We start from the raw sequence: 27654 nt of genomic DNA, 5'->3' as shown, positions 1-27654 counted from the left end.
ACTGTTCTAGAAATAGAAGAAAATATTTCTGTTGCTATTGGCAATACGTACATTGTTAATACTGCATGGTTGTAGGCTTGCAGATTGTATTCGAGCCCATATTATGAAGCTACATTTCAATTGACAGGGATTTCCAGCTCCTTTTTTAAGGATCCACCTCTGTGTGTGCTCACAAAGACTGTGCAAAGATCACGGAGGCCTCCCGGCGTTCCAAGAGAGACAGACTAAATGGGTGGTTTGGTCTGCCGGGCCCCGCAGCTTTCCCCTTGCACCTTCCACAAGCAGCTGACACCGTCTGAGACTTGCAGCCTCGTGCAAGCTGGTGCTTCCCAGCGAGCGGCTCCCATCCAGACGGTGCAGGTCGCCCCAGCTTGAACCTCAAGGCAGAAGCTTCAGTAGAACTTGCTGAGACGGGAGAGTGTGGGAGGACGGCAGTGTAGCCATAAGGGAATAATGTTCTGGGTCCCATGAGCATCATCTTAAGGCATCTCACTGTCACAGGGTTTACATGAGAAGAAATGGTTTGGTTAAATGTGTATATTTGTCTAATAGCTTTTTCCAAGCTTAGTCTGAATGCATTCATAKCTCATTTCCAAGCTCATTCTGAATGCATAATGCATACACATTATATCCATGTGTATGTTAAGCTAGGAAAGAGAATTCTAATCAAAACTAATATAAATAACGGCATCGATTCTCTATATAAATATTGTGTGATATTTTCTCTCCTCTGAGTTTGCAAATGATTGCAGTCTTATTCACCTTAGGATATTGAGCTGAAGTTTGCTAAGCCTGTATAAGAAACTTCATCCATGAAGTTTTGAGTGAAATCCACTGTGAGACAGATCTGTTGAGATGCTGTATACCAGTAAGCAGGAGAACCTCAGACATGTAGAAGCCCTTGGTTCCTATAAGCTCTTTCTGGAAGCATCATTCAACTGGGGCCACAATTTAGCAGTGCCCTTGAAAGAAATGGCCAGTTTAGGTAGCTCCCACTTTCCTGCTGAGCCGATTTCCACCTCCACACTCTCCTGCCGTTGTTCCGGTACAAACGGTTGAGCAACCAAATAGTGACCTGGATTGGAGAGCTGAGCTGGGCCTAAAAATAACTCCTTTTTTACTTTTTTTATGAACTAGTTTATTTTTAATGTATATCAGTTCTGGTCTGCAGCTCACCTCACCCCTAGGTGTATAATCTTGGTAGAACTGAGCGGGGAGCAGGGGAAGACCCAGGAATGAGCATCCGGGAGGAAGAAGTTGCTCCTGCTGGCACCCAGTCCCTGCAGCCACAATACTGCGTTTCCCCAATACCGCGTGTCCCTAAACAACCACCCCAGGTGCATGTGCCCGTCCCTGGGCACCCTGGGGCACCATCACTTGTTCATTAGCAGCCTGGAGCACCGCATGGAGCATCCCCTCCGCAAGTCCTTGGTTGACACCAGCCTGGGAGGAACATCTGCAGGAGGGCCCTGGGGCCCGAAACAGCAGGAGTTCAGTGGAGATGAGTGGAAAGTCCTGAGGCTGGGATGGAACAGCCCCGTGCACCAGGACAGGTTGGCAGCCAGCAAGGAAGCAGCTCTGCAGAACCAAACACCAAGCTCTGCAGAACCAAACACCAAGCAGCTTGTTGTCCACCAAGCTCTGTTGGTGGACAACAAGCTGCACGTGAGTCTGCGGGCCCTTGCGGCAGCAAATGCCTGCTGCACATTGGGCTGCATTGCTAAGAGCAGAGCTCGTGTTCAGGGAATCAAGAGGATCTTTGCAGTACTAGGTCCTGCTCTGAAATCCCTGGTAGAAGCTCCAATGAGCCTGGCAGGGGCTGGAGGATGCTGTGTGCAAGGAGAGCATTGTGGAAAGGGTAGGGACACTTGTGGTGGCAGCAGGTGTTAGGAAGCCCAAATTGAGGCTTGGATCCTTGTGGCCTTTAGAGGCTGTAGGGAGAGGGACCTGTGCAGATCTGAGGAGTTTGTTGCAGGTGTCAAGCAGCAATAACCTCCAGCTCAGCAAGGGCTAACACTTTCGGGAAAAACACCAAATCAAGGAGTGCTGAGGCCGGGTCTGGCTTCCTAAAAACCTTGCTAAGTTCCCCAGGATGACCAAGGAAACTGGGAGCGCTGGCGCAAAGCTCGGGCTGCAGGCGATGAGCCGAACGTCGCTGCAGTGTGTGCAAGGACCGCTGTGTTTGTGGGCCGCCCTCCTCGGCCTCCCCGCGCCGGAGCCGCTTGGATTCGGAGGGCGCTTGTGGGGCGACCCCGGCGAGCTCGGAAAGCCAGGCGGAAAGGGGCTTTGAAGGCTTGGGTTTCCTTTTACCTTGGGGCTGCAGCGGAAAGAACAGTGTTTGGGAATAGCAACTTAGCAACACGCTCTCTTTAGCCGGGAAGAGCTTGTTTCTGCTTTCCGTGCTGCCRCTGGGGTGGTTGATGGTGTGGGGCTTCACTCATCCCCTTCCCCACGATCAAGGGGACTAGTCCTTTGTACAAATCTCTGGAAAATATCCAGCTTTGCGCATGAGAGAGTAGGAATAATGGTTGAACCAAATAGGAAAGGAAAATTAAAGGAATTCCCTTATGTGCTCAAATGGATTTCCCCTTTAAARTGGAGAAGCGGTTTCCTTGAACTAGGTGGTCTTTTTGAGAGCTATTTTTCAGTCATTCAACTCGATTTAATGCTCTTGCTTACAGTTTTCTTCCAGATATTGGGAAATAGTTCATAAAGTTTAAAGTTTCATTCACGTATTTTTAGTAAGYTGCGTCACCTTTATTTTTGGCATGGCTCTTCCCAAGGGACTGGTAGTATTGACTCCTTCAGTTTTGAATAGTGCAACTTCAGCACAGAAAAAAAAAGGAAAAAGAAAAAAAGGAAATGGGAGCTTGTTATCAATAATGACTTTGTAGAGATACGCTGTGGTTGACCGAGGTGGGGTTTAAAGCGCATATGTATTCTATTACACATACAGCTCCCGCAGTCGAAATAAATATTTATTTGGTTCGCTACTTGTGAGCACTCTAACATGCTCTCTGGTCTTGTTCTTTTTATTGCAGCAATAAATTTAAATCCTAGACAGGCTRTTTGGAAGCTCTGGGTACACGGCGAGTCCTTGGGAAAGATGATTTAGCTGGGCTAACGCTGCAGGCTGAAGCAGCAGAGCTGGTAGCGCAGCAGCCCCAGTGACTGTCCCGCACCGTGTCCTCGGCCACACTGGGCACCACTGGTGTCCTGGAGCCTTTTTCTGCCTGTCTTTCTGGTGCCGAATCACAGGAGCGGCTCGGACTGGCTCCAGGTTTGATCCCGGAGAGGCGGCCTGTGTGCGGACCTGCCGTATCCGCAGCTTCCCACTGAGACTGGTTTGATGGGAACACGGAGCTACATTGTGAAGCTTTTTAAAGACAGCGGTGACCAGACACAAAGATTTTGCCTTAATCTCTATTTCCAATATCAATTCCAATATCAAATCTCTTACAGTGCTGTTGTRTTAGTAGCAGTATATATTTGAAATCATGCTTGAACATCTAAATGATTTCCAATCTATTATTTTGCCTCTAATGAGCAGTGTAAGCACAAATTAAATACTGCCATCCTAGGTCCCTGTATTTTTATTTTGTGTGTATGTCATATAAGTGACAGCTCCTAATCTGGATTAAGGCCTCAAATCTGCAAAAAATGCAGCAAAGGCAGCGCATTCCCGGTGTCTCCTAGATCCCAGTTGGGTTTTATTTTGCCCAGGTGTAAATTCCTGCGTGACGGCCGCCTCGGTGCATTTTGGGGTGTTATCCTCAAAGGCACGAGGCTGATCCGTGGTTGTAGGTCTGCTGAAGGCTCCCTGCTCGCTGCAGTGGCCGAGGAAGGACGCTTTGTCACCGTGTGACCGAGTGGTCTTGTCATCCACCTTCCTATAGCCCTCTTATGTTAGGCTTTCACGTGTAAATAACTTCACTATTTAAATGTTGTTTTCACAGTTCCAGGAGTTTCAGGGATGCGTGGCAAATACTGTTGCCAAAATGGTTTAAAAAATTAAAAAAAAATAAAAAGCTCTGTGAATAAACTAATACAGATTTTTCCAAAGCTTCAGTATTTTTGAAAGTAGGTCAGTGTAACAAAATAACTGCAAAATAATTATTTGCTAAAGAGACTAATGAGCTCAGTTTTTTGAGCAGCATTAATCCCGTGTTTAACTTGCTGCCCTCATCGGGGCTTCCTGTGCCTGGAGCCCATACAATAAAGAGGATTGGCAGGGTGGTCTTAAAAAAAAAATATATATATATATATATATATACACACACACACACAACACACACAGAGATTTCAGACTTGCCTTGAATAATTACAAAATAGCGCATTTACTGAGGCTTGGTTTATATAATTTTGAAGCATGCTGATAAACAGTTTAGATTACTGCTCAGTAATGGATGCTTCTGATTCATGTCATTCTTGGCCTAAATCTTGTTAAAGAAGCTTCATCCGAGAGAAAAGAGAAGTGGTTTTGGAGGCTTCGTGAAGAGGAACTTGAAGCGTTTTTGGGTTTTGGTGCACGGAGAGTATTTCGGCAATTATGTGACTAAGTGGATATTTATTTTGCCTTAATGTGTATTTGATTAGGTTACTTCAGCTATAAATACTTCAAGCTCTAAAGCCTCTGTTTCACTGTCTGCCTCTAATCTTGGCTTTTGAGGAACATTTAATGTCTTGTTGTGGTTACAATTAATCTGCATGTGTTTTAGCAATTAGCGTTTATGTGCAGCAGGCAGCGGCGGATTCTGGCAACTGTCAATCAGCAGCTGTAATTGGCTCTGAAAACCCCAGCGAGGAAGCCCAAGGTGATTTACTGCCCAGCTTTTTGGCAGCRCCCTTTTGTTGACAAACACCCTTCCCTGGCCTGGATTATTTGCCCCGTTTTGCAGAGCGGATGGGGAACCAGCATTAGCGCTGCCCTGTCTTTGATGAAGCTATTTGATAAATTACCATTTTAATGGGCTTCAATTTCCTTTCTTCACCACYTCTTGGAACAGCTGTGGGCTTTTTTTTAACCTCCTGTGATTTCTCTTTGTACAGAAGTGTTTGTTTTAAAAACAAACTTSACTATCTTTTCTGGAAAAGAAACGCATATACCTGTTAACTGTTTGCACTGTAATAGAAKCGTGGCAAAATATGCATAAATTCAAAGCAATTAAAATGTTCTTCGGCTGGGCTAAGATTTAATAAAACTGATAAGATTACGCAAGCAAAACACAGATGGAGGAGGGAAAGGAACTTCAAAGGGAGCAGATTTGTAGATGCCGCTGTCGTGTTTGTAGTCCCCAACCTCGAATATTGCCTGAATCTCCCCCGTGTGGGAGTGTGCTCTGCTGACGATCGCTGTTTCCTTGCTGTTTGCTTTAGKCTTTTCATTTTCTTTTTCAGTGAAAGCAGAAGTTAAGTGCAAGCTGTAACAAACCCCGTATATGCCGCAGTTCATGTTTTGCCTGGTTTTTGCCGTTTCTCAATGCTACCATCCAGTGAACATGTGCAATCCATCCTGGCATCCCTGCAGCGAATCAGTCCCTGCTGCTGAGGATCCACTCTAGGAAAATAATGTCCTGTTAGGGGCAGTTCATCTCTGGACTTCCTTTTGTTTCATCTTCATCACAGGGAAGGAAGGCAAGCACGAAAACCGCGTACTATCCGAGTAAAGTTATGGAAAAGCATCAGAGTGATTGAAAGTAATTCAGTATCATCATGCTAGCCTAAAACCTTGATGCAAGAAGTCATTGAGTGCCTGTAGTAGTTAAAAATGGAGTAATAAATTATGTGTGTGTGCATATATAAATATATATATTCACTTTARTTGTTGATTGGGGAATGTGCATGCACCTCTCGACCTGGGAGAAGGTGGGTTACTTAGCAAGGAGCCTGCAGAAGGTCAGGTTCAGAATCACTTGGAATCCCGGAATGTTTGCAGTTGGAAGGGACCTCTAAGGACCATCCAGTCCCACCGCCCTGCGCCAGCAGGACACCCAGAGCACGGGGCACGGTTCCTCTCCATCCCTTTGTGCAAAGAGGGTGACGAGGAGCCGGCGATGCCGGTGCCGGCCGCGCRCCCGGGCTCCCTGACGTTTCTGTCTCGGTGCAGGTGCCGACGTGGCCGTGGCGGAGCCCAGCAGCTCGGACAGCCGCGGGGAGCGCGCGGAGCCCTACGGCGCCGGGGACGAGGCGCTGCTGGCCGGCGAAGCCTCCTACATGACGCCGGAGAAGGAGGACGCGCTGCAGGCCGCCGCCGTCGCCAACCTGCGCGCCGCGCTCATGAGTAAGAACAGTTTGCTGTCTCTGAAAGCTGACGTGCTGGGAGAGGATAGTTCCCTGCTCTTTGAGTACTTGCCCAAAGGCACGCATTCCTTATCCCGTAAGTGTCTGTTTTCTTTATATTTWTTGCTTACTGATGCTTTAAGTGAAACCGTTAGTGAGAAGGAAACACAGGTTGTCATCTCTTGTGTTATCCCATAACTGTTTTAGTCGCTGCTTGTAAAATTTGGAAACGTGTGTCTGTTATTGATGCAACTTTGTCAGCTCTGGAAGCCGCAGATGGGAGCGTGTAGCATATATCCACGTAGCGTTTATCACCAAATTTGTTTTACCTGCTTGCAAAATAGTAGRTGCAAACCAGCCTTCAAGTCAAATCAGTTTGAAAAGTTGCTACAGAGGCTTTGAATCCAAAATTGACTAATATTAAAACGGGAAGAGGTGTCTCTTCCTTCACTGGTGCTCCCATAATCCTAAAAACAGTTATGATTTTGTGGATCCTGCAGTGTTTGCTTTCCAGTGTCTACTTCTAGGCCCCTTACTCTAAGTAATGAGCASGTTTGGCTTTGCTAGACCAGTGCTTGGGAATGAGTCTTTCACGGGTGGTGATSTGTCGGACACGGCTGTTCTGTTCCAGCACAGCTTATTTTTCAGCATGTCTGTGTAACTTCTTCACTGTGACTATAAAGTCGTTGGATTCTGGGCTGCACAAAAAAACAGCCCTGTAAATGTTGAAAATATCTCAAGGTGGAAACACAAATGTGTGGGGCAGTTTGTGACATGTCATAGAATGAATTTCTATCTCGTGTCCATTTCCAACCAGAAAGGTTTAATCTGAGAGATATGCTCAGTTAAATAGAATGAAAAGTTTACTTAAGGTATCTATTATTTTTATTTCCTTTAATGGCAGAAAAAAAATTACTCTTAACGGACATTCGGATTGTACGATAAGTGAGATAACTGGAGGGCGTAATGTCAGTCTTGGTATTTTAGTCTCATATTTTAGAAAAAAAAAAAAACGACGATTTTGTACCTTCTTCTGCAGCTTAAATCCTGGRCAGGGGAGGGAGCTGTTAAGGCAGCGCTGCTCTTTCCACAGGGGTTTGCTYATTGAATAAGCTCTGATTAAATCAGAGTTGGATGGTTTGAACTAAGCTAAGCAGTGAAGTAGTCGAGATCTCCGTGGATTTAGTCGCCCATGGAAAGGGTGCCCTCCGCTGGCACCCGGCGGGCGAGCCAAGATTTATGCTCTGGCTTTGGGATCTCTTGTTTGTGACTGCGGAAATAAGTGGTTTCATCTTCCGTCGTGATAAACTGGAATAACGATTGGATTGAGCCCTATCCATCATCTTGGTGCGGGAATTTGGGATTTTGCTTGTACCACTTGGCATAAAGAGAAATGAGGAGAAACTGGTCGTAAATTAAAGCTAGGAATTAGAGGGTGTCTAACGAGCTGAAAAATGAGGTTCTCAAACAGGCCTGGTGTAGCCGAAAGACCAACTAGGTTTAAAAGGAGCTTTGATAGATTTATAAATGGGGTAAAAGACAGGTTGTCAATGAATGTGGTGACGCAGGAGTTCCCTTCCAGTCTCTCTTTGAGGTCCCTGTTTTTCGTGTCCTTTTGCTATTGCACTAAGGTGGAGTTACCTCGTCTTTCTGGAAAAGTGAATTACTGAGACAAATTTGCTCTTTGGGCTCTGGGTGTCACAGCAGAAAGGGGGATACGGTTGTGGCTGATAAGAGAATCCTTCTGTGGATGAAACGGGCATCTTCACTCGGAGAAGACACCCTAATAGAAGATGGGGTTTTGTGGTCAAAACCTGTGAAATACAGAAGGACAGGGAATTTAATAGAAATTTTCCGTGTAGAAAATACCAGTAAAGCAAGTGATGAAATCGTGGYGATCTGAGAACACTGCCCGAGCTGGTGCTGGCTTTGAAGGTGTTTTTCACTTTTTTCTGCAAACACAATTTGAGGATGTTGAGTCATTTTAACTCCGGGGTCACGTAAAAAAATCAAAGGGGAGGGAACAGGGCTGAAGCCCAGTAAACAGGACCCTCTGTTGCAAAACAGCAAGAGCAGGGTGGTAGTTCCCGCCTGTCCGAGTTGCAAAGGTAATGCACTCATTTGGAAATGCACTAATTTGCAGGATAACTTTGAAAGTTACCCCATGCATTCCAAATTTTCCTTTGCCTTTCACATAGTTCGTATTGTTGTCAAAGTTTCCAGAGTTTACCCCAAGGTTTTCATTTTGCATCGTGCCCCTTTTTTTCTASTTCGCTGTGTCTTGTAATGATAATGTGAGGGGTGAAATTACTTAGCACTTAGTTAATGGAAACGGAGCACAGAATAATGTTTTTTCCACGAACATCACTTTATCCCTATGGTGCAGTGAAATATGATAGTATATACTATATACTAAAAATAGTATTTTTAAAGTTAACCAATTTAAAACAAAAGGGGAAATGTAGGTGCCTTGCCGTTCAGGTGACATGGTTCCCAGGTAGCCTGCAGTGAGATGGCTTTGAGAAGTTATGAAATTCCAGGATTTGTCCTCAAAATTGACTTTCTTATCATGTTTGTTGGAAACCCAAAGCACATGTATATTTTGCAAGAAAGACACGTGCCGGTTACTGACTTTCCCTTGGGTATTGGTAGGTGGTGGCCTGCATCACTTCAGGTAGTACGTGTCTTGCAGATGAGAAATATTCCAAGTTTTCTGTTGTAGATGTCTCGCAGATGGGAAATATTCTGGTTTTCCTCATCTTCCCGGGGACGGGCCGCTTGTTTCCCTGTTTCACATTCCAGCAGCACTCCTGTGTTCAGCAGCTTTGCTSTTTCTCACTCGTGCCCCTGCGCTTGGGAGTGTTGCTGTCCACAGTCATGCCACATTTATAAAATTCTCAACGGCTTTTTACTTTCTAATTGAAGGCCTTCTGAGCTGGTTTTCCCAACTATAAGCAAGAGAGTGCGAACTTTAATGCTCATTAGAAAACGAGTTGGTTAATTCACATCCTTGTGTTCACATTTGAAGAAAAAAGTAAAAAATATTTCAGCTTTGGGGGTGATTGCCTGCCTTAAAGAGTCCTTTCATGTTTGCAGAACAGCATGCTGTATACTTCTTTATATGTCTAAGTTTGGCTTTTCCTGTTTACCCTGTTGCAACTAAAACTGTTTATAGCAGCATCTCCTATGAAGCTTGTTGTCCAAGTGAGTACGTGGTGCACAGAGCCCTTTTCTTTTGGGCAAAGCGGCTGATATTTTATTTTTAGCCAGCAGTTCACTGAGGGCCATGCGTGTTAAAGGAAAACATTTACACGGTGGTCGCTTCTCCCAGGTGGGAGTTAAAGGTATCCAGTTTGGCATGGAATTTCTGCACGTGGTAAATCAAGACTTAGGGAAGAATGGTTGTCGTTTAAAGCAAGATGCAAAATAACCTTTGCCCTTCAGGTTGTTTTCTGTAATGGTTTTACTGTTGAGCTGTCGGTTCTCGGAACCACAGAGAATCCTCTAGTCATATAGATAACTGCTAAACCCACGTACCTTGTTCCATATGCAAAGCTGCCTGGAGGAAAGCGCCTTTAATTTCCGATTAAAAAGGTAAAATATCGTTCATTAAAGATGAGCACAAATCACCGTACTAGTCAGAACGAGACAAAATCTAAATTCAGGTGCTGTTTGTGTTCTAGCATACGAACTATGGATCATTTATGTGGTTCCCTTCTTGTGATACTTGCAGTTCTGAAACCAAATAAATATTTATTGTTGTTTTAAAATGGATRTTTGTACCTTTTTGTTGCGTTGTATCTCTTTCTGGCTCGTTTTGAATGATTTAATTTATTGTTTCTAACTGGAAATACTGATGAATCACTCCTTTTTTCCTCATTGTTGCCCATGTTCARTTTATGGGGGGGGTTCAGTGCTTGGTTGCCCTCCGTTTACATTCTACGAGCAAACGAYGAGCAGCAGCAGAGCAAACCTCACACGCTGCCAACACCATCGGTTAAATCAGTTCAGGTTGTGCCAGACTTCGCTCCGTGATCAAAGCAGGGGAAAAGAGATCAAACACCCAGCCCGAGGAACAAGAGCAGCATTTCCTTGGACAGCTCAGAAAAAGTTAGGCTTGGGCTAGCTCCTGGTTAGAAACCTGCTTGCAGTTCTGCTTGATGACTTCCTTGCGACCCAGATCGGAGCGCAAAGTAGAAGCTTTGGGACTTGGTATTTTTGGTTGCATTAAAGAGTGATTTTTGTAGCCATAAAAGTTTCAATTACACCTTTTTGCAACAGGAGTAAAAAGGCTTTAGGGCACAGAGTGCTTGAAATATGATTATTATTATTATTATTATATGATTATTATTATTATATGATTATTTGTTATTATTATAATTTATAGGAGCCTACAATATTTGCTTCTGAGTTTTGCCTGCCTGCCTCTTCAAAAGTACGGACCTGCTCAATACGTTATTCCAGTCTGTGGTCAATGCCAGTGTGCAGTCGGGGTTTGTTAAGGTTTAATTGACAATTTGTAACGCATAGAARCCACTCGTGGTCACAGTCTTTATTTGTATATGGATTTGTCACTGATTATCAGCGTATTTGGGGGAATATTGTATACCATTTGGCTGCTGCTGTAAGGAGAAAGATGTCACACCAATTATTTGTTTTCCTTTTCTAACTGCAGTGGATTTTTAGACTCTCGTGCCTGTCAGGTATAATGGATTAGCCCTCCAACATCCAAGCCTATAAAACCAGAGTAATACATTGTTTTTCCATCTTTTGTAAAGCACTTTGAGATCAAGGATTACCGGTTCCGCATTAAATAAAACACTGCGGTCAAATCTTGGGTTTGAAAGCTTTAAAATGTGAAGAACGACGGTAGAACGGAGTTTCCCGTGTGTGCACGAATTGCAAAATGAAACGCCCGTATTGGGASCGGCGCGTCGAGGCCCGAGGACGCCGGTGCCGCCCGCGCTTCTCCTCCCGACGGAGCCTCGAGCGACGGTGCCACGAGCGGCAGCTCCGGCGCGGCCGCCCGCGCAGACCACGCGCTTCGGGAGGGGAGGCTGCCTTGGAAACCCACCCCCAAAATAAACCCCGGCACCCTCGGTGCCGCCGCCAAAGAGGAGGCCCTGCCACAGCCGCCGGCTGCTGCTGCTGCTGCTGCTGCTGCACGTGGGTGAGATTCGTTTCCTGTGTTCCCCAGGCACCGACGCGACTCGTCGGAGGGGCCAGTGTGAGGGCAAAGTGGAAGCTCCGTCGCCCCCGCCGCCCCCTGCCACCCAGAGCCCCCCCGCGAGCTGCTCCTCTGGGGGAATGTCCCCAGAGGCCACCRCAAAGGCAGAGACCTGGACCTCAGCCCAGGTAAGGGAAGCACAAACCTTAAATATCCAGCGTCCTGCTTGGTCAGGCTCACCCCAGTTCAGAGCGCTCTGCAAGGCCATCGTGTCTTACACCTTCATCTCCTAGTGGATTCTTTAAAATAGGGGTTATTTTTAAACCTAAAGCTCTGTTGAGGTTAGAGCTGGCGTTGTCCTCRTTTTACCCTTTTTTTTCCTGACCTCAACAGCACTTGCAGTCAGAAAAGTTTATGCATGTTTTAAAGTATATAMAATTATAAATCCATTAGTTTGCAAAATATTGTATATAAGAATAGTCGTTATAGCATAAACAGCACCCAGCTGTCCAGTGCTTATTTTTGTTATTTTGGATTTGGGTTTCTTTGATCTATCTCAGTATGCGTAGAAGCAGGCTAATTTTCTGTAATGCAAGACCCGTTGTTTTCGGTAGTTTTTCTAATTGGTAATATTTTGAATAAGACTTGCTCTTCATTAATCAAGTGGATGCAAATGCAGTCCTCTGCAGTCCTTCTTTTCCCTTTGCGGTCACCTTAGAGGAAAATGAGCGGTAAGAGCTGCAAGCAGCCCCTGCCCTGGGCTGGGCATCRTGAGCTCTGCCTCACGGGGCGCTGCCATCTGCCACACGCGGCATCTTGCAAATGACTTGTGGAAAAATCAGCTTTCATTTGTGCTTGGAATTGGCAGTGCCAGGGAGGATGGCACGGAGGCAGCTGAGCGGAGCACRCAGTGCTTTCGATGGGCACCTCTCCCTCTCTTTGGTAGGGCTAAGGGGATTTTTTTCCAGTTTTATTTCTCCTGCAAAACATTTTCCGTCCTGTGTTTCCCACTGGTTTGAGTGGGAGCTACAGGTGCCTAGTGACACTGAAAATTGAGTGCAAGGACCTAAACAGGACCATTAATTACTGTTTTTACACGTCAATTTTGCATTATCTTGCAAAATTTGTTGTCCTCCCTTGACCTGAGTAACTAAGCCTTGCCAACAGGGAGAATTTTGTAAAGCGCAGTAGGCAAATTGCCAGGTCTAATGATGACCCTCGCTTGAACAAGCAGGGAGGCTATTGATAAGGAAGGAGTCTAAGCATTGACCACAAAGGAACTGCATGTTCTTGCCAATTCTTGCCTTAACTTAAACTTCTCATTTGCAGGCCACTTACGACGGGTTTTTAACGCTTTGGCAGCTTGATAGCCCTGACTCGGGTAAGCAGAGCGAAAACCATATTTTTTACCTATTATTATTTTATACCGGAAGATGCTGATCTGCAGGTGTGTTTCCGTTCCAGATTCGAGCTTTCCAAGATCCGAAGACACGGAGGCATGCGGGGACGGCCTGTTCCTAGACGCAGCCCTCGSCAAGAGGCTGCTGTGCGGTTTCTGCCGGCGGCCGTTCGAGTGCGCCCAGCGCCTCCAGGAGCACGTCCTGGCGCACGCGGCGGCCGTCCTCGTCCCCACGGACTGCGCCGAGTGTCCCCGGCCGGGCCCTGGGGACGGCGTCCCCGCCGCGCCGCTCGCTCGCTTCCAGTGCTCCAAATGCCCTGCCAGCTTCACGCTCAAATCCAACATGGATCGGCACCAGAAGACCGTCCACTTCAACTGTAAGAAGATGCGGTGTCCCAGCTGTGCCAAGCTCTTTCGGGATAAGACGGACTTAAACCGGCACCTGATGGCCGTGCACTCGAGCGAGCGTGCTTTCACGTGCCTCTCTTGTGGCAAGGGCTTCGGCACCCAGAAGAACCTCACGAACCACATGAAAGTGTGTGCCCCGCTGCCGGGGCTGGAGCTCTTGGATAGTGCGCAACAAAATCAGGATGCTGACGATGTGTGACCACTGTGTGCACTGGGCGTTCCGTTCTTTCAGGCTAGGAAAAGCAACGTGTGGCGCTGTTTCCTACTGCAAAACAACSTGCTGCGGGTGTAATGTAAAGAGAAACTCCCATCAGGGTCAGCACACACAGGGTCCACATCCTATAGAGCAGAGAATTGCAACCAGGGTGCAGTGTGTGCACAGATGCTGTTGTCCATCCGTATAATGGCACTTGGGCTGTTTTATTGGTATGCTAGTACTGTGTACTTATTGCCTTAATATTTTCTGTCAGTGGATCTCAAAGTGCTTTATAAAAGAAATGGGATGTTTCCCCATGTTGACAGGGAGAATAACTCACCAAATCTTGTGAACGTGTTAGGGCTGTAGCATCAGTCGCGGAATTCAATTCGGGTGTCCGAGTTGCAGCCTAGCGCTCCATTCACGGGCAGCCTGGTCCCTCTGGGGTGTCTTTAGACGCTCAGTGATGTTTAGTAAGGCTGTTTTCTATGTCATTTTAGGGGCTGGGGCAAGAAAACATCCTGTGCCTTTTGCAACAGGATATACTCTATGGGCTTCTATGTTTTTTCCAAATTTTGTGTATTTTATTACTWGGTATTATCTTAGAAGGTGCTAGAGCTTCTTAAAATGTGCTTGAGCATGACTGTGACTATCAGGGGTCCCCTGCATTTTCTACTCTACTTTGTTTTAAATGATCTATGAAGTTAGCCAARCTGTGACTGTGTGCAGCTGAGAGAGAAAGCAGGGGCTGTACTGTGAGCTGTGGGGCGTGCAGAAAATCAGTTGTAGTTGTTACTGTAAGGTTGAAGGCTTTCCTTAATGCCTGTTTCATTACTTTTTTTAAGGAGATTAAATAATYACATGCGCCTCTTGCTGTATATTTAGACACAGACCAGATCCTGGTACCTGTTAAATGAAAGTTTTCTTATAGAAAGCGTGGTGCTTTTCAGCTGCACCTTGTGCCTGTTACGGAGTTGCCTTCCTTAACACACCAGGCACAACTGGAAAAGCCAAAGCAACTTGCAGAGGATCCTTTGCCTTCTTCAGGAGGAAGCTCCTTCTCTCGGAATAGGATTGCATCTCAGGGAGAGAAAAAGGGGAACTGGGTGCTCAGGCGCCCAAGGGCCWTACGCAGCCTGAGGTCTTCAGTTTTCTGTGGGATCCCGGAGGAGCCGGTTCTGGGGGTTCTTCCTGCCCCGTGTTCTTGGTACAGGGGGAATGGGAATATTGTGGCCTAGCGCTGCTCCTGCTGCAGTGTGCAGCTTTGGGGAGAAACTTTGAGCTTTCAGGCRGGTTTGGAGCAGCAGAGATGCTGCGGCAAGGCTGGGTTTCTCAGGGTCGGGCAGCTGGTGTTCCCYTGTTTGCCATAGTAACTGTGTCCCCATTTGTCCCCTACCGCTGCCTCCTGCCATCACTGGGGCTCCCGGGAATTATTCCCCATTGGGAGCTCCAAACGGCACAGGTGACATTTGTGGAGCTGGTGACATCGGTGACATCCTTCCASGGTGCCTCTCTGTGCTGTTTCGCCCCTTCACCTGTTGATGTTGTCCAATGCTGAAGGTTGTTTCTGAGGGCAGAAGGAGAAATTGGGGAATTTTCTGCATTCTGGCAGTGTTTCTTCCTCAATAAGACACTCTGCAAAGCACCGGGCCCCCCTTCCCGCAGCTCGTTACTGTCCCACGTGTCTTCCAAGTGGCYCCAAGAGCCACCGGCTGAGTCTCCAGGTGTGGGCACCCCCCGTGCCCGGGAAGGCAGAGGGACAAGGAGGCTGTCGGGAACGGAGCCCGTTGCTTTGCCATGGGAGCCCTTCCAGCCGCTCCACCAGACCACAGGATTTTCCATGTACCAAATGTCGGGGTTTGCGCTTGGATTTCTCTGATCCGAAGGAATTTGTGACTGAGTTTCCGTAGAGCCTGATAGACCATATTTTTACTACTGTATTTTTGCAGTATTCTTATTTTTCRAAAGCTACTTTTTACTTTTTTATATGAGGAAAAAAGGGCAACTTTTTTACTTAAGAAAGATATTAAAACATGAAAACCAAGAAAAACTAACCTCAGTGAAATAAGGAGTTACTTGAGAAGACAATACCAAAGACTGCTTTTCAAGCATTGTTGGTTGATTTTTTTAATGCACATCGTTTGTAAACATTTTAATGAAATTAAGTACATAGAATCTTTTTTTTTTTTTTTTTTTTTACTATGACATTTTTTATATTATAGTCTCCATTTCTTGGTGCTATTCTTCATATAATCCTGACCGGCAGCTCGTTATCTAGGGCACTACTGTTAGTGGTCTTGGTGATCTGGGTAATGATTTCCTTAGACCTTGATGCTGCTATACGTAAGCTCTATAAAATATTAATATGAGACTTCCTGTGTAGGGCCAAAAGTTTGTGTGTTTTAACTTTGTCATTTAGACAAAAAACTATGTCTATACCAAAGTTGGTATGTTGCTCATTAAATATATGTGCTTGTAGGCACATGTATTCAACAGTACTGTGAAAATCCCTGCAATACGTTTTTTGTTGTCTACAATGCTGTTATTTTTCAGGTGTTGACTTTGGTAGATACAAAAAGATATGGCTATTTGGTGAAAGACTTTTCAATAAAACTATACCTGCACAAAACGTTCTGTGACTATTTTTAAATGTAAGCTGAAAACGTTATTCTCTAGTGGTTTAAGATGAATACAGGCAAAAACTAACCACGAGGGATGCTGTAATCGGGAGTTGTTTGGAATATGGTGTTAGAAGCAGATTTTGAATCTGCTTGACCTTAAGGCTTTCGTCTGCTTTGATAAATAGAAGTAATTAAAATAGTGTGCTGGGTTTGTAACTGCTCTTCAAAAATACYTAAGCGTGGTGCTTGTTGTGCAGGTTGGGGGTGCAAGCGTGCACCTTATCCGTGCAAACGGGCTCGGATTATGCAACGGAAAGCGCCGTGTCCAGGTGCCATCTGGCCACGGAGGAAATGGGGTATTTTGGGGTATCTCCTCTCAAGCACTTCTGCYCCATGGCACGGGGGCCAGGTCGCTGTGTTGCTCCGCGATGGGTTTTAGGGGCTGAGCTGGTTTGTGGGGCATCCCGAGCAATCCCCTGCATGTGTCTGCTGGGGAAGTGGCCTTGGATGGAGGCAGGAGGGATCTGTGACCCCCGATGACTTCCCGGGATCAGCTTAGCGCTTGTTACCTTGTCTAGACTGCGCCTAAGAGGTTTACGGTGATCCTGGGCCGTGCAGATGTTTTGGCTGCGTGGCCTGCTGTTCATACCCGAGCAGCCACGAGAGCAGCCTGGGAACACTCCTCATGAATAGCTTGGTATCAAAAAGGAGGAATTTGCTAAGGATTTTCCTGTTGGAGAAAGTGGGCTCCTTGCCTCAGACTGCGTAGACTAGAGTGGAGTGTCATGGCCAAAGGAGAAGATGCAACCAAAAAAAATGTTCCTGTAATTTTAGTTTTCCCAGGCAGGGGGCAAATATAAGAATAAAGGCCTTTTGTTTTCCAATATTCCAGTTGTTCCAGCAAAATCTTGCAGATAAGAAGTTAGGTACGAGGTGGGACTGCTTGCACAAAGCCCCGGCCAGCAGAACAGCTCCGTGGAAAGCGAACGGTGCCTGGAACTTGCACGTCCAAGTATCGCCTTGGAGGTCCCCAGAGCGGCGCGAATGGGCATGTTATCCCATTAAAGCAGCCTTGTGAAATTCCCCCTGACTGCAGCACGTAATCTTTGCTGACAGGTGAATAAACCAGCTCTCCCCGTTGCTGTCAGCGCTCCTGCAACGTGGGCCAGGGCACCAAGGAGATTTTTTTCCGCCTCCCACTGTTTAGGGCTGGGAAATTCTCACAGCCGCTTTGCAAAGAGGCTTTTGTAGGAAGCAATTCCACAACTGAGGAGCAGACCGGGACAGCCGTGCAGGAGGAAAGAATATCAAATCTCATTGAAGTTGCTGTTTGAAACGGGTATTTTTTCAGGTACCTGCGTGGTGGCTTTTTTTTCCTTTAAGTAGCCAAGAAAAGCACTGAATAGAATATTTCACAAAATATTTCACRAAATTCATATAATACCAACTTTTAATAGCTTGAACCATTCGTTTATTCTGAGTTAGAAAAAGAAAAAAGYCCTCTTTTCATAATCTTTCCTTTAAGATGAGCTTTTCGAGTGTTGAGATGTTTGTTCTGATTTTAAAGTGGTGGATGTGGAGTTTCATTTAAAATAGTGGATGTGGGAACAAAGCACCATTGCAGATCTCAGCTTTTCCAGCGTTGCCTTGGGATAAGGTTTGCACCTAGTAAGAGGAAGAGCAAATCTGCTTCCTGTGGAATTCTCCTTATTTATTCCCCCAGCCAAATGCTGAACATAGGAAGCTGGCTCAGCTTTGGAAGCCCTGTGAAATAGTGTGTTTTCTCTGTGTGTTGAAAGCCTCATAGCTCTCTGTGTCCTGCCTGGATTTCCTGGTGGAAACAAAGAGCAAAAGGCCAGTTAAAGAGCGACATTTCTCAGGTTATTTACTGCCCCCATGAAGACATCGTGGGCTTTGTCCTGCCCTCACGGCCCAGTTTGCACTGGTTTTATATGAGACTCAACGCCGGTTACTTTGCATGTTATTTTCATCTGCATTGCAAATCCACGAGAAAGTAAATGTTCAAAAGAGAAGGAAACGAAAGCCCACGACTGAGTATTAAGTAATGCCCAATTCAGAGGCATGCTGAGTTTGCAAAAGAGGGTGAGAGCTTCTTTTAAATTAGCTGTTTTTATTTTCCCAGCACACTATTTGACTCCCCCAGGCATTTTCTGAGGTATAGGAGAGCGTGCGGCACCGCTCAGCTGGCAGGGCTTGCTAGCAGGGCACTTCGGAACGCGCAGCTAAAGATCTTGCAAAGTATTYGGAACCTGTAGGAGCTGTGGGATCTCCCTTTACTGTCTCACCTACACTGCTTCCTCTACCAAAACGAGCCATTTGCATATGCAGTAGCATAATTGAGATAATTAACACGAATTTGCTTCCTTTTTTTCCCTCCGTGTTATGTAAACAGTGCATTGTTTTGAGAAATGACAATAATTAGGAGACAAATTAACATATTAATGGRAAGAAAGAGAATTAAAGAAGGTGGAGGTAAAAATTACATGCACGTGGACAGTCATTTCCAAATGTAGACGGGGTGGATTTCCTTAGGGAACAGGGAATTCCCTGCTTTCTCCTGTCGTATTTTGCACTGTAGGTTTTGTTTGGAGGAGGAAACACCCACAGAGCTGCTCTGCTGAAGGAGACCCTGGGGCTGTTAATACTGTTTGCAGCCCTCAGGTTTGCTGCCAGTGCCCTTCCAAGGGGATGACAAGAAGGAAAAATCAGAAATGTCAGGAGGAGTGCAGAAAATTCCTTATCTTCCAGTCCTGCAAAATGTGATAAAAATAATAAAATCCCAAAGGAACGTGCAGTTGAGTTGCAGGGAGGCTTGCACGGGTCATGCTCCAGTTCAGTGTTAGGCACCTTCCTGGATTTYTCTGCCCGTGCCGTAATGGTGAGACTAGCTGAGAGCTGGATCCTGTTGAACGCATTTGTCCTGGCTGTGCTTTTCCTGCTGGATATTCCTCGGTGTTCGCACATTCCTGGGAATACTGCTGGGTATGAGGTCTTATACTGCGGTGGTTCTTGCACTTCTCCATCACTAAGAGTAAGGTTATTCCAATGATCCGTGTGGTTCAGCTCCTTTTTCCACAGCTCCCACTTCTTCCACAAAGAACAACGGAATTATTTACTCTGGGATTTAGGCTAATTCATGATAGCGAATTAGCATGACAGTAGATTAGCAGCCGCCTTCCTTTCCYCTTTAAAAAGCATCAGCCAATGTGTGTTGATGGCCGTTGCTAAATGTTYGTTTGACTTTTGAAAAGTTGCTTTGATGAAGGTGCTTTAAGTTCTTAGCTTTAATCACGCTGTGTRAGTGTATGGATAGAAAAGGGTTCAGGTGCTTCGGAGGTGTGAATATGCTTTCATAGGGAAATAATTCAATGGGGAGGGGAAATAATTCAACGGGGAGGGGAAATAATCCAATGTGGAAACGTTCAGCTGGAAGATGGAGCGTGCCGGGCTGTTCTGGGATTAATCCGTGTGTTCTGCTCCTTCTCTTGCAGTCAACGAGTTCACGGTGATCAGGAAGAAGTTCAAGTGCCCCTACTGCAGTTTCTCGGCCATGCACCAGTGCATCCTGAAGAGACACATGCGATCCCATACTGGGGAGAGGCCGTATCCGTGCGAAATCTGCGGGAAGAAGTTCACGCGCCGCGAGCACATGAAGCGGCACACGCTGGTGAGCGGCTCGCGGCGGCCCGGAGCGGCTGCTTCAGAGCAGAGGGATCAGGAGCCTCCCTGGCCTTGGGGTTTATKTTGCTTCCCGCCCCGGGTCTCCTCGGAGCCCCCCTCCTCACCTTTGCTCATCCCGAGCTCATCCGTAGCCGCTGTCCTTGCGCGGCCGGAGCCTTCCCGAGTGGGGAAAGGACAAGCTCGGCTGCAGTCGCAAACAGCCACACATCTTAACGTGTTTTTTTTTCTTCTTTTCCTCTCCCCAAAACCCCCTTCCATGGGTCTGTCCACTGGGATGTGTCCTGGCCATCTGGTGCTGTGCCAGACACGGACCTGGGATGTCCCTTTGGGCATTCGCATCCCAGAGGCAGATCCGAAGCTTCCGAGGCCTGTGGCTGCGCTCCTTGTCGTGCCAGCTGGTGGCCACTTAGCTTTGCATTTTGGAAACCTTTAATTAACGTTTTTGTGTGTTACTTCCTCAGAAATGGGGGTGTTGCCAGCACTTTTTCCCCCGTCCCTTGAAATACTGCTGCAATAGAGCCCTCCTTCCACACAGGGGCTCCGGGGCTTCTCCCCTGCAGGAGGATGAGGACGGGCGTCCTTCCACATTCCTCCTCTGCTGACGCTCGTTTTCCTCCTCGTTCTCCTCCCCTAGGTCCACAGCAAAGACAAAAAATACGTGTGCAAAGTCTGCAACCGCGTGTTCATGTCGGCGGCCAGCGTGGGCATCAAGCACGGCTCGCGGCGCCACGGCGTGTGCGCCGACTGCTCCGGCCGCGGCGTGGCCGGGCGCCTGGATCCCAGCGGCGCCGAGGCCTCTCCCGACGAGCTCTATCCCGCCGAGGGCCCCTACCTGGAAGACCCGGATGACATCAAAGTGGAAGGGGACGACGAGATGGGAGAGGACGACGACATCAAGTGGAAAGACGACGTGGGGATATCRCAAGACGACGTGATTTTAGACGACGACAAAGACGTCGACTCTCCGCAGGAGCAGGAGAACTCTGGGGAGAACGACAAGGATTTTACCTGGATTTCTTAGGGATTTTTTGTTCCGTTTCGTTTGGATGTTTGTAGGGGAAAGGGAGGGCGGGGGAGGAAGGAGTCTGGTGGAAAAACTACGTAGCCTTGTTGTCGTCCATGTGTGCAAAATAATTCCTGTGTTTTATAAACAAGTCCGTATCTGTTCCGCTCCGATGCCGTACGAGTCRGCGTCGCCTCGGGCCGGTGCCCCGCGCGTCTCGGAGGCTCCTGTCACTTGGAGATTCTGTTTTCGTGGAGGTTTTTCCCTCTTTGGGAGCGCTTTGCTGGGCTCCAGCATCCCGGCCGCGGTGGAAGTGCAAACTAGTGTTGTGCAGACGAGGGTGTCAAGGGCTTCTGAGTCACGCCGGCCTTTTGCTAAAGAGCTATTTAAAGAGAAGTTTTACTGTTTTGTATGGTTTTTACGGAGCCAAATAGATCAAAAGGCAAGTCGGGCTTCAGCCTTACGAGTCCCTTCCAGAACAGTGGACGCTGGTGCTTGGACCTACCGGCRTCTTTCCCTGCTCCCGTCTTCCAGCCTTGGTTCGTCCTGTCCCATGGAGTGACTGTTGACATTTCCATAAAAATGGTTCGTTTTAGGGGACGCGGGTTGCCGCGGAGCCGCTCTTGGTTTCCACCGCCTCTTCGCGTCGCTCCTTCGGGTGCCAGCTGCCTTTTCCACAACTGGATGCACCCCGGGAAGCGCTCGGCAGGGTGAACCGCGGGAGCGGAGCCGGAGCAGCCGGGATCCTGCTCTTCCCCTTGGGTGTTCCCGCGGGGCTGGGATGGAGCCGGGTACGTTATTCCCRCGCCACGCTGCAGTTTTCCTTCGCTGGTGGTAGGCACAGCTCCGGTTGAGTTTCCTCGGGAAAGCCTCGGGTCTTGTTGCACTGGTTCCGTGTGAATTTGCGGATCAAACCCTTGGAGCAGCAGGGTGCTCTCCCGGCGGATTCCCGGGGCTCTTTCCGCTTGCATCCGACTGCACGGAAACAGCAGCGGCAAAACCCGGCACACGCATCCCGGCCGGGAAAGGCGCCGTCGCGCCTCCCCTCTTCGCTTCTGGTGCTTTTTTGTTACTTCTTTTTTAAAAAAGGGCAGAAACCTGCCTGCTTCCTTGCTCCGGAGCAGCGATCCCGCCTTGCCGCCCGCCGCCACAAAGCCAAACCCCGCGAGGTGCTACGTGTTCCCAGCAGCACGAGGGCAGTCTGGGGGGAAAAGCAGCTTAAAACTTCCTGCAGGTGATACTGTTTATTTATTCCTTTCTGGAAAGCGTGGTTCCACCAAGGAAAGAACATGAAAAGGGGAGTGTCTTTCCCAAGGCGCCGGCAGAGCAAATCCTCAGGGATTTCTGCTGCTCGGTGCCCGCGTTGCTGCCTCCCTCTCCCTTGTAATTCCCGCTGTTCCCGGCCGGTTCCCGTTTCCTGCCGGGACGGTCGCTCTYGGTGCATCCCGGTAATTCGGAGCCGTGTTTCGGAGCTGCTCCGTGTCCTTGGATGTTGGGGTGGGTTGAAGGGAGCCTGCAGCCCCGCTCGGCTGCTGCTCGCTGCAGGGTTGAGGAACTCGGACTTGCTGCTTTTATTTTTTAAGGAAAAAACCCATAGAAACCTAAAGCTTTCAAGCCCGCTGAGTTTCCCTGACATTCCTTCCTGTTTGTCTAGCGGGATTCCAGTCTGTGGATTCACTTGCTTGGGTTTTGGGGGAAAGCAGCCTTTGATCCGGAGTTAACCTGTCCTCTGCTACCGGAGCCGGTGGGGACCCGCTGCCTGCGAGGGGCYTTGGGGGTGCCCGGCGCTCCTCCCTGCTCGGCTCGGAAGCAGCTCGTGGCTTTTTCCCTTTTCTTCCCCRTTTCCAGAGGCAGGCAGGGAGCGCGGGGCTTCCGGATGCATTTTCCAGTGGGAAACAGAGAGGGAAGCGGAGGAGCCGCACGGAAACCTAACTGGTGACGAGGTTATAATATAGCACAGGCTTCTATATTACTAACACTCCCTACATATGCACCAAATAAAGTCGTTCTAACCCGGGATGGATATTTTAAGTGCTTTGTTCGGCCGGAGACGCAGGGCCCTCCGGATGCCTCGGCCCTTGCGGCGGCTCCGCTTCCCGGAGCGGGCGCCGTTTCCCTTGGCATTTTGTCCCTTTTTTAACGGATTTTGCTCCAAGCGATGGAGGGGGAAGCGCCCTCAACCCCCCCGCAGTGCCCCCCTGTGCGGAGCCGCGGGAAGAGGGATGCGGGAGGCTCCGTGTCCGGCTATGCAAACTCCTCCCGGGCGCTTCCAGAGCCCGCGCGGGACCCCCCGGCCTTTGTGCTTCCCCTCGGGGCTTTGTATAATTCACTGAGATTCCCTTTTTTTATTTTTTTCTAAATATATATATATATATATATATATATAATGTGTGTGCGTGCGCGTGGGGGTGTGTGTATATATCTATATATATATACAGAGCTAGGTTCAACAGGATAACTCCGTGCGAGACGACAAACCGTTTGGTCCCCATCGAAGTCTGGCGCCTCGTCTTTTCTTAAGGCGTCCCTATAGACTTGCCAGCGCTGTTCACCCGGGTTCTCTGTTACTCTCTTTTTATTTTGAATATAAAACGGTGCCAGAGACACGAGGCGCTTTGGAAGCCCCGCGGCGCTGGGGTCTTAGCCCTGGAGCAGCCACCGGGCTCCGCTCTGTCCCGTTTCGGCCGCGTCGCCGTCCGGAGGCTCCTTCACCACCGCGGAGAAATTCCCTTCTTGCGTCTTCTCCTGTCCACTTGGTGTTTTCGGACGCAGCTTGTTAAGAAATGATGAATTTCAGTTATTTTTGTATGTTTTTTCCCTTACGGGGTGGCATTTAAGGTTGTTGTTCAGCCTCCCGGAGTTAGGGGATGATCTGGGCGGGATGGAAGGGGGATGCGTCTATGGAAGGGTTGCAAAGTGACTCTCGATTTGGTTCATACTGAAGAGCAGAGCGGGAAGGAGAAGCTCTCCTAGGAACAAGCAGCTCCCGCCTTGGCCTTAGCTCCCGGTTTGTTCTGCAGCTCCAGTTATGCCTTTAACTCTCCCGCGTTTCCAAAGCGGGAGCCCCGCTCGGTTGGCTGCGTCTCTGTGGGGTGACCGATGACTTTGGGAACGATCCTGGTTGTCCCCTCTGGCGCCGTCCCCCCCTCCAGCAGCCCCTGCTGCGGCTCCCCCAAACGCCCCCGATTTTGCACATCGCCCTTTAGGAAGGAAACTCCATGAAAATGCAAAAACTGGAATTTTTTGCAATATTATTAAAGATAATCTTTATTTTTTAGCTCATTCTGTGACATGTGCGACTCCTGAGAAAGCCATACTGAAATGGTTCATTTTATTTGTAGACTCTTCGRTTGTGTTGGGAATTTCTGCCTTTTTGGGGGACATTCTGCATAGTAAGAGTGCTGTGTGTATGCTTTCATATATATTTATTTTTCAACGTGCTTTAAACCTGTCTATGAAAATAAAACCAAGCCACCAAAGGCGCAGAGCGGAGCGAGGGCTGCGGGGGGGGGCGCTGCTCGCTCCGGAGCGGCCGGGAACGCTCCGGATTGAGCGGCCCGCGCGGCGGCGCCACCCAGCGGCCGCGCGCGGAGCTGCGGGCGGCCCCGGCGCCGCTTCCTGCTCCCGCCTCTCCCTTTCCCTCTTTTTTTCCCCATTTTTTTCCCTTTTCTTTTTTTTTTTCCTTTTCCCCTTTTTATTTTTCCCTTTTCCTTTCCTTTTTTCCTTTATTTACCATTTCTTCTTCTCCCTTTTCCTCTCTTTTCCCTTTTCCCCTTTTTTTCTCCTTTCCTCTTTTTTTTTCCCTTTTCCTCTTACTTTTTTTCACATTTTCCTCTTTTTTTCCGTTTTTTCTCTTTTCCTTTTTTTCCTTCTTTTTCCCCTTTTCCTCTTCTTTTCCTTCTTCTTTTTCCCCTTTTCCCCTTTTCTCTTTTCCCCTTTTCCTCTTTTTTCTTCTCTTTTTTCCCCTTTTCCCTTTCTTTTTCCCCTTTTTCTCATTTCCTTTTTCCCCCATTTTTCCCTCACCCCACTTTCCTTTTTTTCCCCTTCCTCCCCCTCTTCCCCTCCCCTTCCCTGGCTTTCCATGTTCTGGGTCTACTGCAAATGCCCCAGGCACCTTGTGCAGGTTGCACTGGTTCCGTGCTGCCRGGGGCTGTTGGGGGCCTTGGAGCTCATGGACCAGCGGGACTGGGGGGCTGTGAGTGGAAACTGGGGTGGGATGTGGGGTATGCGGGTTGGGATTTCAGGTAATCCCCTCCTGGAGCCCATCCCCRCAGCAGGCCCGGGGCGGGGGGGGGGCGCCCATCCTTCCTGAGCCCCACAACGTAATAATTATGATTATTATGATAACAGTAATGATGACGATGAAGGAAATTTAAAAAAGAAAAAGGCCATTTTTTWAATCTTTCTCCTGCCAAACGCAGCCTTCCCGCAGGCAGCTGCCCCCAGCCCGCGGCGCTGCCCGATACCGCAGCAGGAGACAGGGAACAAAGACCCCAAGGGCCACGTCCCCAGCCCTGGTGCTGGCCCCGTCCCTGCAAGGGCAGCATTTAGAAATACGACTTTTCATATATTTTATTTAAAAAATAAAAACACACAAAAAGAAGGAAAAAAAAAAAAAACCGAGAAACCTCTTTGTGCAGTTTGGCTTAGTGCAAATGGGCGCGTTGCTGCAGGCACTTGGCGGAGCACGGCCCCACGGGAGCCACGCTCCTCGCGTACAAAACTCGAGAGACCGACGATACAAAGAGTAAAAACCCCCCAGGCGTGGAGAACGGGGCGCCCCCCTCGGCGCCCCGGACGCCGGGGCCCCGGGCGMAGCGGCTTCCAGCCTGGGCCGCCCCGGCTGGGAGGGACTGTAGTGATGGAAAGGGATGGAGGGGGCAGGAATTTAGCTTATTTTCCAAGGGGACGGGGGTCTCCGTGGTGGGGGGTGTGCATAAAGCTCCCGGGGCGCAGGGCGGGCGGCCCCGGCCCGTGGCCCCCCCGGCCGTGGGGCCGCACGACGCCCGGCCACCGATTCCTGAGTCCAGCGCAGGGCCGGGGGGCGGCCGGCGAGGGGGGCGCGAAGGCACCTCAAGTGCAAAATGTGCAAGAAGGGGCCGGCGCGGCCTCAGTCGACGAAGCGCTGGCAGGCCTTCTTCCAGCGGCACGCCGTGCACCACAGCTCCCGGTTCTCCATGCCGTACACCTTGCGGCACTTCTTGGCGTCACCGCGCGGCTTCCTGGCGGGATGGGGCACACGGTCGGCCGGGAGCGCCGCGGGRACCAGGGCGGCAGCAGCAGCCCCCGAGCCCCTGTCCCAGAGCGGCCGGAGGGCGYGGGAGGGGAATGCTCTCTCCCGGGAGCATCCGGATGAGGTGGGAGGGCATGSGATGGAATGGGAGGGGACGGGTCAGGACGGGACAGGAGGGTCCACTCCAGGGAGACTCCTCCCAGAAGGAGCCCAGTGGGATAAGATGGGATGCAATAAAATGGAGTGGGAAGGGGTGGCATAGGATGGGTAGGTCCAACCCTAGAGTTGTCCTCCTGTTAGGAGACCTGTCCCAGGAGCAACCCGGCAGCATGGGATGGGATGCCATGGGATGGGATGCGATGGGATGGGATGCCATGGGATGGGATGCCATGGGATGGTCTAGCCCTGCTGCCCCCCTGGAGACTGCTCCTAGGAAGATCCTGATGGGATGGGACAGGACGGCGCAACCCGGGATGGGCCGGTCCGGGATGGCAGCCTCACCTGGCGGCAGCGGGCGGCTTGGGCAGCACCGGGGCGAGCGCCACGTGCATCTTCACCACGGGCACCGGCGGCAGCGGCAGCCGCTTGTCCCCGATGGTGACGGGCCGCAGTGGAGCAGGGCAGCCCTGCAGGACGGGGCAGCGGCGTGAGCCTTGTGCCAACACCGGGAACGCGGCACCGCGGCCTCCCCTGGGACGTGTGGTGCGTGTGCTCACCTGGTACGCGTGGTCCGTGTGCACGTGGCACAGGGCGCTGGGTGCCGAGCGGCTCAGCGGGGCTGGCTCAGGGGCRGCCGGTGCCACGGGGGGGCCCGGTGGCGCCTCCAGCACCGGGAAGGCCGGCGGCACCGAGGACGTGGGGGACACGGGCGTCAGGCTGGAGAGCCCGTCCGTCAGCGAGTCCACGTTGACGTCCAGCTCCGTGTAGTAGAAGTCCTCCTCGCCGTCGCTCTGCTCCACGTCGGCTTTCCGCCTGCGGGACACGGAGGGCTCGCGCGGCGCTTCCAACCGGGAAAGGGAGGGCGCGGAAGCAGGGGCACTTACCCGAGGTGCGCGGTCCGGATGTGCTTCTGCATCCCTGAGGAGCTGCTCAGCACCTTGCCGCAGCTCTTCCACAAGCACTTGAACATCACCTTGGTGGAGTTCTGCACGCATGGCATCAGGCTGCCTGTGCCTGTCCCCCTGCCTGTCTCCACTGCCACCCTCGCCCCTGTCCCCATCCCCATCATCATCCTCGTCCCTGTCCCCATCATTATCCTCGTTCCTGTCCCCACCACCACCCCTTCACCATTCCCATCTCAACCCTGTGCCCATCCCCAACCTTGTCCCCATTCCCACCCCATCCTATCACCATCCTCTTTCCTGTCCTCAACACCACTCTAATCCCTGTCTCCAGCCTTATCCCATTCCTGTTTCCAAACACATCCTACTCTTGACCCCATCTCATCCCAGTTCCCATCCCAACTCCATCCCCATTGTCTCCACTCTAACACCATCCTGTCCCACCTAGTTCCCATCCCCATCCCGAAGCTCTCCCTTCCCACCACATCCCTCTTCCAGTTCCCATCCCAAACCCATTCCCCTTTCCATCCCAATCTCCCCCCCATCCCAGACCCCATCCTCCTTCCCCACCCACCCCATCCCCAT

General features: G+C 49.5%; 2 protein-coding genes across 5 annotated transcripts in view; one reads left to right on the top strand and one right to left on the bottom strand.

Annotated features, from left to right (window-relative positions):
* The window catches only part of ZBTB46 (zinc finger and BTB domain containing 46), a 44259-nt gene extending 23003 nt beyond the window's left edge, over positions 1 to 21256 (top strand). For all 4 annotated transcript variants that reach the window (XM_026041893.1, XM_026041894.1, XM_026041896.1 and 1 more), the window contains 3 exons: positions 6107 to 6376; positions 19583 to 19758; positions 20407 to 21256. In XM_026041893.1, coding sequence (XP_025897678.1) covers positions 6107 to 6376; positions 19583 to 19758; positions 20407 to 20793 — 833 coding nt within the window. In that variant the 3' untranslated portion in view covers positions 20794 to 21256. The remainder of the gene's footprint in view (positions 1 to 6106; positions 6377 to 19582; positions 19759 to 20406) is intronic.
* Positions 21257 to 25829: 4573 nt separating this feature from the next.
* The window catches only part of SLC2A4RG (SLC2A4 regulator), a 3545-nt gene continuing 1720 nt past the window's right edge, over positions 25830 to 27654 (bottom strand). The window contains exons 4-7 of the mRNA XM_026041998.1: positions 27052 to 27152; positions 26725 to 26980; positions 26510 to 26634; positions 25830 to 25997 (exon numbers count right to left, since the gene is read on the bottom strand). Of these exons, the coding sequence (XP_025897783.1) occupies positions 25886 to 25997; positions 26510 to 26634; positions 26725 to 26980; positions 27052 to 27152 (594 nt within the window). The 3' untranslated portion in view covers positions 25830 to 25885. The remainder of the gene's footprint in view (positions 25998 to 26509; positions 26635 to 26724; positions 26981 to 27051; positions 27153 to 27654) is intronic.

Source organism: Nothoprocta perdicaria, unplaced genomic scaffold (genome assembly GCF_003342845.1).
Source record: "Nothoprocta perdicaria isolate Ctin4 unplaced genomic scaffold, notPer1 scaffold_3, whole genome shotgun sequence".
NCBI lineage: Eukaryota > Metazoa > Chordata > Aves > Tinamiformes > Tinamidae > Nothoprocta > Nothoprocta perdicaria.
This window is presented reverse-complemented; position numbering and strand designations above follow the sequence as displayed.